General features: G+C 64.7%; 1 protein-coding gene across 2 annotated transcripts; it reads left to right on the top strand.

Moving 5' to 3' along the window:
* Positions 1-6: 6 nt before the first annotated feature.
* MAP2K2 (mitogen-activated protein kinase kinase 2) lies at positions 7-18227 on the top strand. Of its 2 annotated transcripts, none has more exons than XM_029919097.1 (11): positions 7-119; positions 3039-3249; positions 7815-7961; positions 11103-11180; positions 11548-11599; positions 11685-11809; positions 12582-12795; positions 14619-14683; positions 15544-15605; positions 16529-16574; positions 17997-18227. In XM_029919097.1, exons 1-11 carry the CDS (start codon positions 28-30, stop codon positions 18105-18107), a joined length of 1203 nt encoding a protein of 400 aa, XP_029774957.1. In that variant the 5' UTR covers positions 7-27; the 3' UTR covers positions 18108-18227. The 2 variants fall into 2 exon arrangements, with proteins under 2 accessions (XP_029774957.1, XP_029774956.1); XM_029919096.1 differs by having other exon boundaries at positions 2985-3249.
* Positions 18228-18232: the final 5 nt, after the last annotated feature.

Here is an 18232-nt window from a genome sequence, read left to right as displayed (position 1 = left end):
CCGCCGCCGCCGGCCCGCGGAGCCCCGATGCTGGCCCGGAGGAAGCCGGTGCTGCCGGCGCTCACCATCAACCCCGCCATCGCCGAGGGCCCGTCCCCCACCAGCGAGGGCGCCTCCGAGTGAGTGGGCCGGGCTTGGCCGGGGCGTGGGAGGGGAGGGGGTCCCCGAGTGGTGAGCTCGGTAGGAGGAGGGGCCTGAGGGGAGAAGGGGTGGAGGTTCCCGGGGTGGCGAGGTCGCGGGGAGCGGGGCCCTGAGTGGTGAGGTCGGGGCAAGGGGTCCCTGAGTGGAAAGGATGGGGTGTTGGGCTCCGAGTAGGGAGGTCGGGGCAGGAGGTCCTTGAGTGGAGAAGATGGGGTGCAGGGCCTTTGAGTAGTGAGGTCTAGGGTCGGGGGGTGGGTAGGCGTTGCTGAGTAGTGAAGTTGGGGAGAGGGTCCCTGAGTGAAGACGATGGGGTGGAGGGTCCTGAGGACTGAAATGGAGCCTGGGAGGGTTCCTACCCGGAGAGGATGGGGGAGGAGTCTGAGTGGTGAGTGAAGGCAGGGGGCGTCCCTTCGGGGACAAGATGGGATGTGGGGCCCCTGGACGGTGAAATTGGGCTTAGAGGGGGAGGTCCTTGCATACCAAGAACGCAGTAAATGGGGTTCCTGAAAAGAGAGGAAGGGAGGAGGGGTCCCTCCTAGGGAAGGGGGTTGAGGGCTCCCCTCCTCTCCTGAGGGGAGAGGACTAGTTGAGGGGTGTCTAGGGGACCCGGGAGCCCAGGCCCCCCGGGGAGTGAGGTCTGCTGCAGCATCCTGGGGAGGAGGCGGGGGCGGGGAGCTGATGGGGGGCTTGGGGACAGAGGGGAGCATCTGGGACCGTGGGGGTTTCAAGACAGAGTCGGATTGCGTGAGGGGCGCATGCTCGTGAGGTCAGGCGAGGGTGACCCCTTGGCCACAGAAAAGTCCCCACTGCTGTTCCCCATGGTAAGAGGGGCAGGAGGGCTCCCGAGGCCCCGGCTGGGGTCTGTTTGCTGTGGCCCCAAGAGAAGCAGGTGCGAGGGGTGAGCTGCAGTGCAGTACCTCTCGGGGGACTCGGCACTCGGGGCCCCGGGCCAGGGGGGTCTCGGTGGCTGTGTGTGCAGCTGACATCTCTTCTGCCTCTGGGTTTGCGGCTCAACGCGGGGATGTGGTCCTTGTTTTCAACGCCCCCCCCCCCCACTCCATTCTTCTCACAGGAGAGCGCCTTCATACTCCTTCTCTCCCTCTTACCGTGGTCTCTGATTTCCATCCCTTCCAGAATTCCCCCGGTGGAGGAGGCCAGCCGCTGGACTCCCAGGGTGTGCGTGTGTGTGTGTGATGAGTTGCTATTAAATTCAAAATGGATTAATCAGCTGACTCCAGAATGCATTTTAGATGTCACCGGACAGTGCCGGAGACCTCGCAGGGTCCGGCCTCAGAAGCTGTCCCTTAACCCTCAGAAAGGAGGGGCGTACGCACGTGGCCTTGCCTGCCTTCCTCTGTCCGTCAGTCCTTCTCAGCCCTTCCTCGTCCAGGTCCACGGTTCTGGCTCCGGGGCCGTGGGCAGGGCTTTGCAATCACAGAGGACCCGGGTGGGATTCCAGGCACTGCTGGCCGAGCGTTGAGGCCCTCAGGCAAGTTACTTAACCTCTCTGAGCCCGTTCCACACCTGCCTCCCGGGAGGCTCTTGAGAACAAAACAGGGCAGTGTTTGCCAAGCTCGGATACAAAGTGGCCCCCTGCCTTCTAGCAGCTTCTTTGCACTCCCGGCTCAGATGGCATTGCACCTTGTTCCCAGCGTGCTCCCCTTTGCTCAGGCCTCTAAGTTCCAGGCTAGTTGGGGTCGAGTTGGGGGATTGGAAGGTTCCTGAGAGAACTCGAGTCTCCCCCTTGCTTTTTTTTTTTTTTTTAATGTTTATTTACTTTTGAGAGACAGAGACAGAGCGTGAGAGGTGGAGGGGCAGAGAGAGAGAGGGAGACACAGAATCTGAAGCAGCTCCAGGCTCTGAGCTGTCAGCACAGAGCCCGATGCGGGGCTCGACCTCATGAGCTGCAAGATTGTGACCTAAGCCAGAGTCGGACACTTAACTGACTGAGCCACCAGACACCCCTGAAAATTGTAGTTTCGATGCGTTAAGGTGAACGTGTTAAAAATAATTCCACCAAATCCTTTTTTAATGTATTTTTTGTTAATGTTGCTAAATTTTTTAAAATTGCACACATGTAAAAAAATATAAATTGCGTATATGGCTTTTATTCTATTTTTTTATGTTTATTTTTGAGAGAGGGCACACGCGGGGGAGGGGGCAACAGAATCTGCAGCAGGTCCCAGACTCCGAGTTGTCAGCAGAGAGCCCGACCCAGGTCTTGAACTCACGAACCATGAGATCATGACCTGAGCTGAAGTCGGATGCTCCACTGACTAAACTCCCCAGGCACCCCTCTTCTGTTTCTGTTGGACGGCACCGCGTCAGTCCTTGTGTGCATTGAGCTGATGTTTGTCCACCTCTTACAGGGAGCTGCTTTTTACTCCAGGAGTTGGTTTAAAATCAAGGCATTAGTGAAAGTAGCTTATTATATCAAAATTCCTTGGAAAATTCTTTGAATCGACCAGTAAAGCACAGAGTTCGCGGTTGGTTTTTTGCTGAGCGGCTCCAGCAGTGTTTGTGCACAGAAAGGCTCTGTGTCGAGGGTAGCAGAAGGAGAGCGTGCTGGCGGAGCAGGACGCGCCGTGTACGTTAGGCCCCCCTCTGTGTCCCTCCAGCGCGCATGCGTCACCGTGTGCGTTAAAGGCCCACATCCCGCAGCGTCTGCCTTCTGCCCTTCGGTTCTTGTTCTTGGCTCAGCCTGCCGCCTCCCATGTCTCCTCCTTGTCAGGAAGTGGGGCTCCTGGGCCCGAGGCTAGGACGGCCCCCCAGAGCCCGTCCTCCGGGGGGCGGGGTGTCCTCCACACAGGACTGGGGTCTGAGCCGCCCCCGGGTCCTTCCAGCCGCGCACCCGGGCGTGCCGGGTTGTGGCAGCCCTCGCCCTCGGGCCTCTGCAGGGCGAGCTTGGCGGACCTCCAGAAGAAGCTCGCAGAGCTCGACCTCGACGAGCAGCAGAGGAAGCGGCTGGAGGCCTTCCTCACCCAGAAGGCCAAGGTCGGGGAGCTCAAGGACGATGACTTCGAAAGGATCTCGGAGCTGGGGGCCGGCAACGGCGGGGTGGTCACCAAGGTCCAGCACAGACCTTCCGGCCTCATCATGGCGAGAAAGGTGAGAGGCGGTGGGCCAGGGTGGGCCCTGCACCCCTGCGGGGCGGGCCCCTGCCTTCTGATGGGCTCGGGGCACGCGGGCGCTCGTCCAGGGCCTCGGAGAGCGCCGGCCCGGGTGGGGTGCCGCGTGCCCGCCTGCCCCAAACTGCTCCTCTTTTACCGACCGCTGCCTTCCCGGACCTCACGTCACACGCTCCCAGAAACATCCGCACTGGGACGGAGTGGCTCCCTCTTCTGGGTCCCAGGCCGCAGAGCAGCCTCTGGCTCAGCGCGCGAGAACCCCCACTGAGCGGTGTAGGGGGTGGAGTGACCATTCGGGGGTGGTGGCTCCTGTACAAATAACCGGGGACTCTGTGTGACAAGCTGTTCAGCTCATCCGGCGCAGCCGTTCTCCGGTGGTTCCCACCTGGTGGTCTCAGAACCGCAGCCGCCCTGCGCGCTGTCGCTCTTTCTCCGGCCTCTGGCGCACCGCCCTCCCTCCTGAACACCTGCTTCCGTCCCCTCCCCGCAGGCAGCCTTTCCAAAGCCAGAGCGGCCCCGGAGTCCCTGGTCTGCCGGCACCCACAGCACAGGGAGTCAAAAGGCAGATGTGGGAGTCGGGGTGCTGGGGGAGCCCGAGAACAGAGAGCTGGGCAGGGCTGTCCCGAGGGACCAGGGTGCTCCGGGCCTGCCGAGCGGCCTCCTGGGACGTGCCGTGTCTGCGTGGGCACTGCCGGTTTCACAGCTTCTCCGTGCTTCCAGAAGTCCTTCAAAACAAAAAGCTAACCTGCTCTCACATAGCGGGGGGAAGGACTTCCAGTTTGAGGACAAGGCCATCCGCCGCCTCGGTGTGGCTCCACGATGGTCCGGGAGCTCTCTCAGCCGGTCCACGGGGGTCGGAGACCCCTTCGAATCCACCCGGAGCGCCGGTTCACCCAGGAGGCCGGTCTTTATTCAGCTGTGGGCACAGATGGGAAGTTGACGTGGCAAAGCGGCTCTGGGGAAGTGGCTTCAGCCGTTCGTTTCCCTGTCGCCTGGCTGGGTTCTGGACTTCCAGGTGCGGGGTCTGGATCCCGTGCTTCCTCAGTACAAAGCTCATCGGATCTGTGAATGCAGCCTGGCCGCGGGGCTGGGTCAGGGCCTGGGGTGGGCCTCTCCGTGGGCCGGCATCCTTGGCCGCCGCCATCCCTCTGGTCCCTTTGGTCGGCAGAGGGGGAGAGTGGGGAGGCCGGCCGTGCAGGCCCCGCGTGAGCTGGTCTGGATGTCCGCAGTCACGTTTGATCGTGAACGGTTTCTTGGCCGAAGCACGGCGTTCTGACCCTCGTGGCCCAGGCGCCGAGCCTGCGTCCGTCGGGCCAGGAGAGGCCTGCGGAGAACAGGCACATTTGCTCCGCACGTACCTTGCTGGTGGACCTGCGGTCGAGGAGCGAGTTTGTGCAGGCCCGTGCACCTGCTTGCCTCCGCGGTGGAGGGTTCGTGGCCTCCAGAAGGCCGAGTCGTGGGACCGGCTGCCGTCTCTCGAGTGCCCGCCCCATGGCAGAGGCAGCGTCCTGTCCTGGTTTAACTGGAGCAGCCGCTTCACACACGGGAATCGTGCGCTGGGGGTGGGGGGCCCCTCTCAGGCCTGCTCTTTGCAGTTGACCTTGACCTGATGCAAGCTATCAGCATTTGGCCTCTAGAATCTATTTCCCCCTTTCTCTAGCTTGCACCTCCCGACTCCCTGTCCCACAGTGGAAATCGTCCCTTATGCCCCGACATGCTTTGGTGTTGGGTTTGAATGCCGAGCGCCAGCCTCAGCTAGTGATGGGAGTCTGCGTGGCCCCGGGGCGGGGGTGCGCAGGGCACATGGGGGTCGGTGTTCGGGGAGACCGGTGCCAGCGCGGACTTGCGGCTCACTGGCCAGGTGCCGCCAGGAGCAGGATTTAAGCCCAAAGCACCAAGACCTGCCCCCCCCCATTGGTGTCTGTGAACACACGTGCTCAGAGATGTGCCCCTTGCTCCCGTCCCGGCATTTACACAGACAGGCTGGCAGGCCGGCTCCTATCGGATCTGGAAGGCTCGCTCTACAGGCCCAGATACGTGCCCGTTTGCCAGCGTCCTTCCCGAAGGCCTCTGACTTCCTGTGCCTTACTTCCCGTTGAAGGCCCCAACCCCAGGCACCTGGGACCTCCAGGGTTCTGTCCCCTCCTCCTCTTCTGCGAAGCCCATAGGGTCCTCGCTCTCCAGTGTGGTCATTCATCTGCGGCCCCTTTGAAGTTCTTGGTCGAGAGCCGCAGCGTCCACGGCGGCCGCCCAGTCAGCCTTGGCCACGGAGCCGTGGAGCCCGTCAGCACAGCTGAGGTGTGCAGCTCGTGCAGAGAAGCGCGTGCCAGGCTTCAGGGGCTCGGGATGGGGGGGTCTCGTTTGTGTTTGTACATGGATCATGTGTTCAAACACTAATGCTTTGATACACGGCGTGGAGTGAAGATAGTGAAAAATTCGTCTCCCTGGTTTCTGTGCACTTTTCCAGGCAACACGCAGCCTGATGGTGTTTCTGGGGCACGGTGCTGGCCGGTGTCACCCTGCACCGCGCACCCCTCAGACTCAATGGGTCCCTCTTGGGCTTTTGAGAGCCCACCTGTCTCCCGTGTAGAGAGCTGCGCCTCATTTTCACAGCCGGCATGTCACAAGCGTGCCCACCGGGCATCACCTTGCGGGTAGTCCCGCTGAGGAGAGGGCACCCCAGCATCCTCGGGGGGCAGCCGTGGGGGTGGGGTGGTGCCCAGGCTCACGAACAGAGCTTGCCTTTGCAGGGCAGCAACAGCTCCCTAAGTTTGCTGGGAAGGGCGAGGGGCACCGAGCCACATGGACCTGCCACTCCTCAAGGGGGCCAAGGTCATCACATGAGCTGGTACCACGTGCTCCCCTGAACTGGCACTCGTGCTTTCGTGCCCTCAGTCTGCTCTTTGTCCCCCTTGGACACCCACCCCCCACCACATCTGTCTGGCCAACTGCTCCCCTCCGAGCAGGTCTTCACCACCCCCTGTGCCCCTCACGGGGATCCCATGCGGACGCCTGACGGGCTCGGACACATTGGTCCTTTCCCGTTGGTCCTTTCCTGCTGCTCCCGTCTGGCGCAGCCTCACGGCAGCCGGGCTCCTCTGTGGCCAAGACAGGAGGCCGCGGCCTCTGCTCTTTCCTGGTGGGCATTGCCTGTGGCACTTTGTCATTTGTGTCCTGCATCTCTCCAGACACTCCTGTGGTTTCTCGCCTTTTGAACATTGAAGTCACCATCCCCTCTGCTGAGTTGAACTCAGGCGCAGGGAAACTGGGGCCCATGGGTGCAGCCTGGGGCTCCCTCCCTGTGGGGATGGGGTCTCGAGAGGCGGCCCTCTGGCTGCGAGGGCCAGAGGTCACGGCCCACGCTGGGCGGGGTCCTGGGCTGGGGCTGCCGATGGCTGGGCGGCGGGGAGGCTACTTCCCGGAGCTCCCCTGCACCCGAGTGAAGGTGTTGCTCCGTCGAGGTCTGTTTTAAAACAGCTTTACGGGGGCGCCTGGGTGGCTCAGTTGGTTAAGCCTCCGACTTCGGCTCAGGTCAGATCTCACATTCGTGGGTTCGAGCCCCGCGTCAGGCTCTGTGCTGACAGCTAGCTCAGAGCCTGGAGCCTGCTCTGGTTCTGTGTCTCCTCCTCTCTCTGCCCCTCCCCCTCTCATGCTCTGTCTCTCTCTGTATCAAAAATAAATAAAACACTAAAAATATAAATTTAAAACAGCTTTACGGAGTGTGGTCTACACGCCACACCGTTTAGCCCTTTGCGTGTGTGCAGTTCTTTGGTCCCACCTCCCTTCCTCCACTTACCCGTTTCTTTAATGTTTATTCTGAGAGAAACAGAGCATGCGCAGGGGAGGGGCAGAGAGAGAGAGAGAGAGAGAGAGAGAGAGAGAGAGAGAGAAACACAGAGCCCGTCACAGGGCTCAAACTCACAAACTGAGATCATGACCTGAGCCGAAGTCAGACACTTAACCGACTGAGCCCCCCAGACGCCCCCCTACCCCATTTTAAAGTATATATAAGTCAGTGGTGTACATTCACAGAGCTGTGCGTCCACCACCACCGTCTATTCTAGAACATTCCCTGTCCCCAGAAAGACCCCATCTCTGTCCTCACCACCCCCACCAGCCCCTTTCCGTCCATAGACAAGCCTGTTCCGGACGGTCCCACACGTGGACTCCCACCCCGTGTGGCCTCACGTGTCCGGTTCCCTCCCGGAGCGTCGTGTGTTCGGGGTCCGTCCGCGGGGCGGCGGGTGCGGGCGCCTCGCTCCTGCTGGCGGCCGAGGGGCGTGCGCATGCGCGGTGGACGCACTGAAGGGTGTGCGCGTGCGGCGGACGCTTCGGTGGCGCTCACGTTCCGGCGGCCGTGAGCCCTGCGTGAACACGGTGTGTGAGTTTGTGTGGACGCGCGTGTCTGGTTCTCTAGGTGGATGCCTAGAAGTGCCTGGCCGTTTTGAATGCTGCCGCGAGCACGTCCCGGGCAGGGGCCCGAAGCCCCCTCCTGCCTGGCGGCCGGCAGAGCCGCGGTCGCGAGCGCCTCCCTCTCCCTCGCAGCTGATCCACCTGGAGATCAAGCCGGCCATCCGCAACCAGATCATTCGCGAGCTGCAGGTGCTGCACGAGTGTAACTCGCCGTACATCGTGGGCTTCTACGGCGCCTTCTACAGCGACGGCGAGATCAGCATCTGCATGGAGCACATGGTGAGCGGCGGGCCCCCTGCCCGCGGCCTCGATGCCGAGCACCGCGCTTCCCAAGGGCCCTCCCCGGGCTGTCCCCTGCGGTGCCCTCGTCCTTCCCCCTTCCAGCCTCGCCTCCCTCTGGGGCGGACACAGGCCCGTCCCCAGCGGCAGCGCCTGGCCTTTCCTCACGAGACTCAGAGGAGGCCCCGAAGCTGGGATCGCAGGGCCCAAGGTGCCCCCGCGCTTGGATAGCCACCCCGGGGGGCCCTCTGAAGAAAGAGCTCCTCAGAGGCCGAGCCCGCTCTGGCCCCAGCCCTGGTCCGCGGCGCCGGGGGCTTTGGGCCGGAGCAGGGCCCCTGTCTTTTTTTCAAGCCACCACGGCTGATTCTGGTGAGCCCCCTTGTTAGGAAACTGTGGTCTTGAGCATGGGACTGGGTGGGACCGGCTGCAGGGGAAGCAGAAGTGGTCCAGCGGGGGGCCCTGGGAGGAAGTGCCGCCGCCCCCGTGCCCGCCGAGTCCCTCAGGTGTGGGGCTGCCTGCGCAGCTCTCCGGCCCGGCCCTGAGGGGCCCTTGCAAAACCAGGATGCTGTGGCCTCAGGCTCGCCGATTCGGTTACGCCTGCGTGGGCCCCTCCGACCGTGTCGCAAGGCGGGCAGGAAGTGCTTTCAGCAAGTGCCCTCGGCGTGACAGCGCCCGGACAGGGTGCCGCCCGCCGGGGCCGAGGGCTCGCCTCCGCCTCCTTCCTGGAGAAGAGGCCTCCGTCCCGCTTCTGTTCTCGGTTTCCTGCCGCGGCAGCTGCGCCCCGATGACGACGGGGGCCGGGGACGGGCCGGGGACCCCGGCTGCCTGTGCTCATCCTCATCCTCCGTGCGGCCCTGGCTGGGGGGGCGGTAGAGCGAGCGTGCGGTGCCCCTGCTCCCGCCCGCCCACTGCGGGTCCCTGCGCCGAGCTCAGCGGCCACCGGTGTTACAGTTCCGGGGTGGCCTGAAGGGGGCCCCTGTGGGCAGGGAGGGCGGGAGACCGAGGTGGTAGTACGGTGCGGGGGGGCCTCACACCGGCCTCCATGGTGGCCTCGTGTCACATGACCCCCCCCCAATCCCCAGGGCTTTCTGTCCGTGTCAGTCACTTGTGTGCCACATTGGGTGACAGCCTGGGGTCGGGCGTCCTCGCCACGGCTCCTCTTAGTGGCGTGCGTGGGGACGGGCTTCTCACCCCTCTGCAGGGAGGGCTGAGGGGAGAGAGGCTGGCCTCTCTCCGGCGCCTGGGGCCCTGGGCAGAGGGCAAGCCGGGCTCCGCAGGGCCGTGAATCGGCTCCTGTGCCCAGCTGGGCAGACAGCAGCCCCAGCTTGCGGGAGGGGAGCCCTGGCTGGTGACCAGCACGCAGGCGTGGACTCACCTGGCCAGCCCGCGTGGGTGTCTGGCTTACAAACAGCAGGCTGGTGGCACCACCCCGGGCCTGACCCTGGAGCCGGTGCCACCCCGGGCACAGAGCCCACGGACAGTGGGGGGCGTGGGGGGCAGCTTGCGGAACTTGCAGATGCATCTTGGTGCTTCTTGGGGTCCGTGTGGCTCAGCAGTGGGAAGTCACACCTCCGCCTGGGAGAGGGAGGCAAAGAGGGACCCCCGCCCAGGCCAGGGAGAGGGAGGACATGGCCGGCGCGGCGCATGTGCCCCGAGCGGGCAGGTCCCGGGGGTCAGGGGAGCCCACCTGGGTGCATTTCTTAGACTGCGTGGCTCCCTACGCACACGGATGCTTATGCAGATACACAGAAAGATCTGGAAGAATAGAAGTCACGCTCCAGGGGAGGCCGACAGACTCTCCAGGAGATGGGGGCTGACTGACCTACAGGCGAGGGATTCGTAAGGAAAGTGGCCGCGCAGCGTAGTTAGCACACCTGCCCCGCGAGGGCCTCCGTGCCGCCCGCGGCGTGAGGTTTGGGTCAGAGACATCCCGTTGTGCTCTCTCCACCACTTCTGTCAGCATGACCTGACACAGACGGGGGGGTCTCATCCGGGACTACTCCCGCCCCAGGGGACACCGGGCCACGTCCGGGGACATGTGTGGTTGGCTGGCCTGGGTGGTGCTGGGCCTCCCGTGGCCTCTGGGGACGCACCCCGGGACCTTGTTTATAAACCCGCAGGGGGTCCACGAAAATCAAGAACGAAAGGAGTCATGTCAGGAGCCAGGGTTATAGTTTTAAGAGATTTGTTTTTTTTTTTTTTTTAATTATTCTAAGATCAGTTGCTAGAGGAAGGCCCAGGAGGGCTGGAAGGAAGGCCCTGGCGGCAGGCAGAGTGGGTGGAGCCAGGCCTCTCCTTGGCCATGGCCGCCTGCACCGGCTTGCACGCCTGGTCTGGAGCCAGTCACGTGCAGGTTGTAGAAGCTTCAGCATGCATCAGTGTTCTAGAACTTCCCGCCTCGGGTAGAAGTGCTGGAGACGGGAGGCCCCGGCATCCCTGGGATCTCAGGCTCTCCTCCCCGCACCCCTTCCTCTGGCTTCGAGGAAGCAGTGTGGCTATAGGTGGCCCAGAGCTGCTTGGTGGAGAAACCACCGGCCCTGGGGCTGCCCAGCCTTGAGCTCAGATGCTGGCCCCCCACGCTTGGCACTTAATTGGGTCCCCCTAGCATCCCAGGGGACCCAGCGGGCATGTCTTTGGGGACCCGCCTAGGTTTGGTCTCCAGGTTTGCTGTGCGGCAGCCTGTGAATTTAAGGCCACGACCGGGGTGGGGTGAGGTGGGGTTCAGCCTGGTAGGACCTGAGCACGAGATGAGGCCTGAGGAGTGGGGGCCGGGGAGCTGGGAGCTGTGGGCAGCCATGTTTCTCCTGCGCTGGCACCTCCGGGCCCCCGCTGCCCCTGCTTGCAGGAGGGGTCCAGGCCCCAGAGGCTGGCAGGCTGGGGAAGGCCGCAACCTGGGCCTCGCTGCCTGGAAGGATGGGCCGTGCTCGGCCTCGGTGGCGGCAGGGACCCGAGGGGGTCCTGGCTCTCGGCCAGCGGGTGGCATCTGGCCGTGGTCCCGCCTCTGTGTCCCGTGGAGGAGATTGAGCCCCAGCTCGCTGGGAAGCGGGGAGGCGCTGTCCCACCTGCTGCCCGGGCTCCCGCGGGGCCTCCTCCCAGCCCACTGCTCAGAGCAGCCTGCCCTCCCCTCTGTGCCGACCCTAGGACGGCGGCTCTCTGGACCAGGTGTTGAAAGAAGCCAAGAGAATTCCCGAGGAGATCCTTGGGAAGGTCAGCATCGCGGTAAGTGTGCGGGCGCTACAGCCCAGGGGGGGTGGGGCGCGCGGGGCACACACTTGCGGGCCTGGGCCGGCGCCGGCTCACGCTGTCCTGCCCCTTCCCTGTGGCCGGTACGGGAGGTGCTGTCCCCAGCAGCTGGGGGCCAAGCAAGTGGCGTCTTTGCACATTAGACAGAGGGGTGCTTCCCTGCCCCGCGTGGGCGCTGCCCCAGTGCCCCCCATCTCGCAGGCTCTCAGCAGACCGCGCTCCGCAGGCTGGCGGGTGGGGGCAGGGTGTCGCGGCCGTCCCTGCCTCTGGTGGGCTCCCTAAACCCGCCCCAGACACGAGGCCCCTCGGGTCTGCTCACCCGTCCTGGACCCCCTCCTCACAGGTCCTCCGGGGTTTGGCCTATCTCCGGGAAAAGCACCAGATTATGCACCGAGGTGAGCGGGCCGAGGCGCGGCAGGTGAGTGGGGTGCCTGGAGGCCGGGCCGGGCCCCCCTCACCTGCAGCTGGCTCTGCCCTCAGACGTGAAACCGTCCAACATCCTCGTCAACTCCCGAGGGGAGATCAAGCTGTGCGACTTTGGAGTGAGCGGCCAGCTCATCGACTCCATGGCTAACTCCTTCGTGGGAACTCGGTCCTACATGTCTGTGAGTCTGCCCGGGGGCCTGCGGGCGCCTGCGCCACCCCGCTCCTGTCCGCGCCCCCGACTTCCACACGCCTCTCTGACGCCTGCGCTTCTCCGTAACGCACTTTGTGCTCCTGCTGGATTTTTAGTTTCCGTCCGAGTTCCAGCGTCCTTGCAAGTACCCGCCTCCTTCCGTTCCGCCAGCAGTAAGAGGCTAGTGCAGGGCTGTGGCCAGCTAGAAACCGGCCCTCGGGGGGCACCTGGATGGCTCAGTCGGTCAAGCATCCGACTCCGGCTCAGGTCATGATCTCACAGTTTGTGAGTTCGAGCCCCATGTCAGGCTCTGTGCTGACAGCTCAGAGCCTGGAGTCTGTTTCCGATTCTGTGTGTCCCTCTCTCTGCCCCTCCCCTGCTCATGATCTGTCTTTTTCTCTCTCAAAAATAAATAAATGTTAAAAAAAAAAAAGAAAAGAAAAGAAAGAAAGAATCTGGTCCTCAGGTGTTTCCAGAAGTGTCCGGGGGGTCTCAGGAGCAGACTCTGAGAAGTTAGCCTTGGGATTCTAGCAGAAAGGGAGGCATTGCTCTGGCCTTTCCTGGGCTGGCCATTCTTTCCCGAGAGTGCCGAGGATTCAGACCTCGTGCACTAGGCCGGGAGCCTCCCCGTCCCAGGGCGGTGGAGAGGGGGATGGACTTGCTTTCTCTCCGTTGCCGGGTCTCTGGGGGGCACGGGCCAGGAGGGGGGCGTTGGGGTCCAGCTGCCCTCCGGGCGTGTCTTTGCTCTTCTCTCCCGACAGCCAGAGCGGTTGCAGGGCACGCACTACTCAGTGCAGTCGGACATCTGGAGCATGGGCCTGTCCCTGGTGGAGCTGTCCATCGGGAGGTACCCCATCCCCCCGCCGGATGCCAAGGAGCTAGAGGCCATATTCGGCCGGCCCGTGGTTGATGGGGCAGAAGGAGAGCCTCACAGCATCTCACCTCGGCCGAGACCCCCAGGACGCCCCATCAGTGGTATGGCCTGAACCTGGAACTTGGGACCGGACAGGCAGCGTTAGCGGCACGGGGAGTCCCAGGCACCTGAGGCTGTGGGCTCGGCCCCCCAGACCCGGTCCCGGCCAGGGGCAGCTGCATACGTTACCAGCTGGGGGGCATCTGCAAACTAACCTCTGCCGAGCCGTTGGTTGGTGGTTTTTCCAACAATTTACGCTGGAAATGCTCCAACGTAGAGAGGGGCCCCGGAGGAGCGTCCGGCAGGCGCCCAGCGGCCCAGCGCCTGGACTGTGCGGGCTGTGCTGCGCTTGGGTCAGGCCTGGACTGTGCGGGCCCTGCTGCGCTTGGGTCAGGCCTGGACTGTGCGGGCTCTGCTGCGCTTGGGTCAGGCCTGGACTGTGCGGGCTCTGCTGCGCTTGGGTCAGGCCTTCGGAAGCCGAAACGGACTCGACTCACACTTCCTCTGGTGGCCTGTCGGGTTCAGTCCCGACACGCGGTGCGGGAGGAGACCGGAGGCTGAGGGTGCTGGGGGCCCGCTGGGCTCCCAGAGGACTCTCTGTACCCGCAGCGGCCACCTGTGCGGTTGGGGGGCTCCCCAGGGCCAGAGAGCTTCAGGCCGACTCTCGGCCATTTTGCAGGGGCGAGGGGGAAGGGTCACCGCAGCGTAACTAGGAAGCAGCACTCAGGGCTCTGCTGTCTTTAAGTCAAGTGACAGGAAGGGAGTGGGCTGAGTCTGGATGTGCCAGGGACGGATGTTGGCCTCTGCGTGTGCTTGAAACGAGTTTACAGGGAGAGACGTCACACAGCACGTGACTCGCTAGCTTAAGGCGTGTGATGCCTGGCGGTTTGTGTTTTCACGAGGCTGCGCGGCCATCACCACTGTCCAGTTCCAGAACATCGTGTCACCTCAGAGAAACCCTGTCCCCATCAGCTGTCACCCGCCCCCTCCCGTCCGTGGACTCCCACCCCGCGGGGCCTCGCCTGTCCGGTTCCCTCCCGGAGCATCGTGTGTCCTGGGTCCGCCCGCGGGGCGGCGGGGGCGGGCGCCTGGCTCCTGCCCGCGGCCCCGTGCGCGTGCGCCTGGAGCCCGTTGTGCACCCTCCCCGCTCGCCGACGCTAGCGGCCCGAGGGCGAGGTGCGCAGTGTTTGCAAGCCCGGCTCCTCTGTCTTCCTGGTGCCAGACCCGGGGGGGTCTGGTGTCTTGGTGTCCTCCCGCCCCTGTGTGTCCTCGGGCCCTGGCCCTCCAGCCCCAACTCCAGATGGCATCGCGGGCGTTCTGCCGAGGCCCCGTCCCGCAGGGAGGAGCTGGCCGGGGGCGGGAGGGGGGGGCTGTGCTAGGCCACCGCAGCCTGCCAGCACCTCCCCCAGCCCCGGCTCGAATGCCCGTTTCAGGACAGGGGACAGGAGGCAAAAGTCCAGCGGCCAAACCCGGCCCTGGCCAGCTGGGCCCAAGATGAGGGTCAGCTACCCCCAGCAGCCCATCCGTTCTGGGCAGTGTTTGGGGCCCGATGCCCCCTTCACCCGCTGCTCCGTGCAAGGTCACACCGCTGTCCTTGCTCGTGGCCAGCACCCCCCACGCCCCCCGCCCCCTGCCTGTGTGCCAGAAAGCAGGGCTTGTGACTTTGGCCCAGCCTGGAGGCAGCGCCGTGCCAAATGTGTGACTTCTCGAAAACGGCTCCTGTTCGTTTTGGCGTCTTGTTTTGTTTTGTCCTGTTAAGTCACTGGAGGCTCGGAGGCAGGCTCCGTGTCGAGGGGCACGGGCGGGGCGCCTCTGGGCCAGGCCAGGGGGCAGGAACGAGCGCCCGGCGGCCACCTGCCTCACCGGTCTGCATCTGCCCCTGCAGGCCACGGGACGGACAGCCGGCCGGCCATGGCCATCTTTGAGCTGCTCGACTACATCGTGAATGAGGTGCGTGCCCGGCGCGACCGGGGCCCTTTGACTTGGTTGGAAGCGCCCACGCTGCCCCGGGGCAGGGAGGGCCTGACGCGGCCGCGCCTGGTCGAGGAGGGCAGGTGGGGGGCCGTCTCCAAGCTGCGGGCCTGCTGTCAGAAAGGGGCAGAGTAGGACCTGAGCCTGAAGCCTCCCACTCAGCTCGGTAGGGTCACCCTTCCGGGGCATTCCGTGGGCCGTGGGGGTGGCCCTTTGGAGTCAGGGCGGAGAAACAGGACGACCGGGCTGCCTGAGGCCCGGGCTCGGTCCAGGGCTGGGCGTCGAGGGAGCAGCCCCGAGCGGGGTTGGAGATGACAGAACAGGACGGGCTGGCTCTGGTGACACAGCCCTGCACCTGGCAGCCACGCCCGGCCCCAGCGAGCACGTCTGTCTTCCTGGGATGCCTGGCACCTCCCACCCCTGCTGGGAAGAAGGCCCTGTGGGTGTCGCGGGGCCAGCAGGCCCGGAGCCTTCCCTAACAGGGACCTGGCCTGCACATGCTGTCCTTGCCCAGGCACGTGCACCCTGGCTTCCCCAGCCTCCCGGCCTGACCCTGGAGCTGGCTGACCCCCCGCCCCCCCCGCCCCCCCGCCCCGTGGCCCCAACCCTCCCAGAGATGGGTGGCCCAACAGTGTGACACACGTCTGTGAAGTGAAGGGTGGGCCCTGTCCTTCCCCCTAAGGCCAGCTGTGGTCCCAAACTCAGGCCTCGCCAAAGAGAACCCTGGAGGAGCCTGGCCGGCAAGGCGGGTGGGGAAGCTGCCGGAAGATGGGGTGGTTTTCCTATGATTCCAGAACCATCCTTGAGTGTCTGACCCCCGCCTCTCTGTCCCCTCACAGCCACCCCCCAAGCTGCCCAGCGGCGTCTTCACCCAGGACTTCCAGGAGTTTGTAAATAAATGGTAAGGTGCCACCTCCTCCGCAGGTCCCTGGGGCAGGCTGGGGCGGGGCGCCAGGCCACAGGAGGCCCCACCCACACCCCTGGCCCCGACCCAGATGCACACTTCCTTCCGGGCCGGGGCCGGGGCCGGGGCCCTCTGCTGGGGCTGATGGGGCACCTGCGCGGGGCAGCAGTGCCTGGGGGGCACCTGAGCTCACCTGACAACTTACACAGGTTCCCTTGGCAAGGCCGCCGGGTTGCAGGGTCCAGCTCGTGTCCCCGTCTTATCCCCAGAGCACACAGGATATCAGGCCATTTGGAAATGATGCCATTCCCACCTTGCCTTCTGCCAGCAGGCACCCCAGTTTCCTAACCTCTCAAGACCTGTAACCCGCCCCCATCTTCCAAATGAGCTTTCCAAGTCGCTTTTTGGGAAGCGGCCACCTTTATTTGCCGCGTCAGCCTGGGCCTGGGGCGCTCAGGCCCCGGAGCAGGAAGTGGGGTCGGAGCCGCCCCCTCACGCCGAGGGCCTGGCTCTCACACAGCGGCACACCTGCTTCGGGCAGCAAAGGCACCCCTGGCCCTTTGCACAACCGCCGGCCAGGGTGCGCAGCTCCGATCTGGCGATCTGCAGATGCTTTGCGCTGTAGGGCTGCCCCCTGTGTTTGGGCAGCTGCCCGCAGGGGCGGTGCTGCCGCTTGGAAGGACGAGGCTGCATTTTGACGGTCTGACTCCTGAATTGGGGGTTCTTGCCCTGCAGCTGGGGTGCCGCTGGGCCCCTCCTCACCCCGTCCCCCTCGCCCCAGCCTCGGACCCGTGCCCTTCCCTCCCCAGAGGTCGTGCCCTTAGGGCAAGGGGGTGGCAGAGCAGATTCGGTGCCTGGCTGCGTCAGCACGCGCGTCTCATGGCCGCCAGCTAAGCGCCTCCCCCTGTCTTCCCCTCCAGCCTAATTAAGAACCCAGCGGAGCGAGCGGATCTCAAGATGCTCATGGTAAGTGACCCGATGATTCTGGGTCCCGGGGGTGGGGGTGCACAGGCTCACCTCCCGGCCAGCTCTGGTGTCCTGGGGCGCGCGTGGGTCCCCCGCGGGGCTCCTTGCTCCATTAGAGGGGACGGCTTAGAGCGGCCCAGATGTGCCTGTGGTCAGGGTGTCCCTGTGAGTGCTGGGGCCACTCCTGCCTTGGGCGTCGCGGGGCCCCAGGTTGGGGAGACCCGGGCGCCCCCAGCGGGGTGGGGGCGGGGCCCCGGGAGACTCTGTGTGTCCCTCCGCGCTCGTGGTCAGCTGCCAGGCCTAGGACGGCCCCCCCCACGCGCCTCCACATCAGGTCGTGCCAGGGACGGTCACATGTGCTGGTCCATAGTCTTTCCGGTGAGGGGGCCCTGCCTTCCTGCCTCCAGCCGGCCTCCACCCCAGGGGACACGTTCCGGGCCCCCCCTCAGTTGTCCTGCTTGCCAGGGTCTCCGCTTCGGCACCTCCTCCGCGGTGTCCCTGGACACCTTGTCCAGTCCCACCTCCTCTGTTAGCTCCCGTGACGGCCGCTGTCCCTGGGCTGTGGGCGCCCCCACGAATGGCAGGCGGGAAGGGTCTGCCCTGACTTCGGGAAAGTCCTCACTGTCCCTCGAGGGAAGCTCCCAGTAACGCGTGTTAGCGGCACGGGGGACGTCACAGATGCCTGATCGTTGTAAAGTACGCAGAAATCGGTGAAATAGAGAAACTCCTGGATATCGAGGCCCCGCGGGGGGCGGGTGGGGAGCTCATGTGAGGAGGCTGGACCTGCTGCCCAGGCGCCCGCTCGCCCCTCCCCTGCACACCAGGGGCCCTGGGCCGCCCCTCCCCAGCACCCCCTGCCCACACACCAGGGACCCCAGGCCCCCCCTCCCCAGCACCCCCTGCCCACACACCAGGGACCCCAGGCCGCCCCTCCCCAGCACCCCCTGCCCACACACCAGGGACCCCAGGCCACCCCCATACACACACACACCAGGGGCCCCAGGCTCTCCCTTCCCCTCACCACCCGCCCCCTACACATCAGGGACCCTAGCGTGCATGTGCGCGCACACACACACACCCCAGGGACCCTGGGCCACCCTGCCCACACACCAGGGGTCCGAGCTGCCCCTCCCCAGCACCCCCCCCACACACACACACCAGGGGTTCCAGGCCCTCCTGCAGCTGCTTGAACCGAAACAGAAGACTCTTCAGCCACAGGAGCCACACGTGGCCGGTGGCTGCTGCAGCAGGTAGAACGTGTCAGGGACTTAACTGTCATCACGGAGGCCTCGGTGGCCACACTGTCCCAGGAGCCACGCACCCCCCTGCCAAGGTGCCAGGCACTGGGGGAGACGGGTCTCCTGCTCAGCCCTGTCCCCTCCCCCCACCACGGCCGCTGATGGGCCCCCTCTCCCCTTCCAGAACCACACCTTCATCAAGCGGTCCGAGGTGGAAGAAGTGGACTTTGCCGGCTGGTTGTGTAAAACGCTGCGGCTGAATCAGCCCAGCACGCCCACGAGAATCGCTGTGTGACGGGTCCCACTCGTCCCCGCCCGCCACCTGTCCCAGGGAGGGCGGCCCGCTGCTCCGGCGTCTTCTCAGACCTGCTTCCTTAGGTTTAAAACAAAACAGGGAAAGAAAAAGCAAACTGTCCATTG

The sequence above is a fragment of the Suricata suricatta genome, chromosome 12 (genome assembly GCF_006229205.1).
Source record: "Suricata suricatta isolate VVHF042 chromosome 12, meerkat_22Aug2017_6uvM2_HiC, whole genome shotgun sequence".
Classification (NCBI taxonomy): Eukaryota; Metazoa; Chordata; class Mammalia; order Carnivora; family Herpestidae; genus Suricata; species Suricata suricatta.
This window is presented reverse-complemented; position numbering and strand designations above follow the sequence as displayed.

What these genes read in the sequence shown, in the direction of transcription:
- MAP2K2 (XM_029919096.1), top strand. Translation starts at nt 28, where the DNA reads ATGCTGGCCCGGAGGAAGCCGGTGCTGCCGGCGCTCACCATCAACCCC. An exon ending in GAACTCGGTCCTACATGTCT is followed by an intron (nt 11,810 to 12,581) that starts GTGAGTCTGCCC and finishes CTCTCCCGACAG; the next exon opens with CCAGAGCGGTTGCAGGGCAC. An exon ending in CGGATCTCAAGATGCTCATG is followed by an intron (nt 16,575 to 17,996) that starts GTAAGTGACCCG and finishes CTCCCCTTCCAG; the next exon opens with AACCACACCTTCATCAAGCG.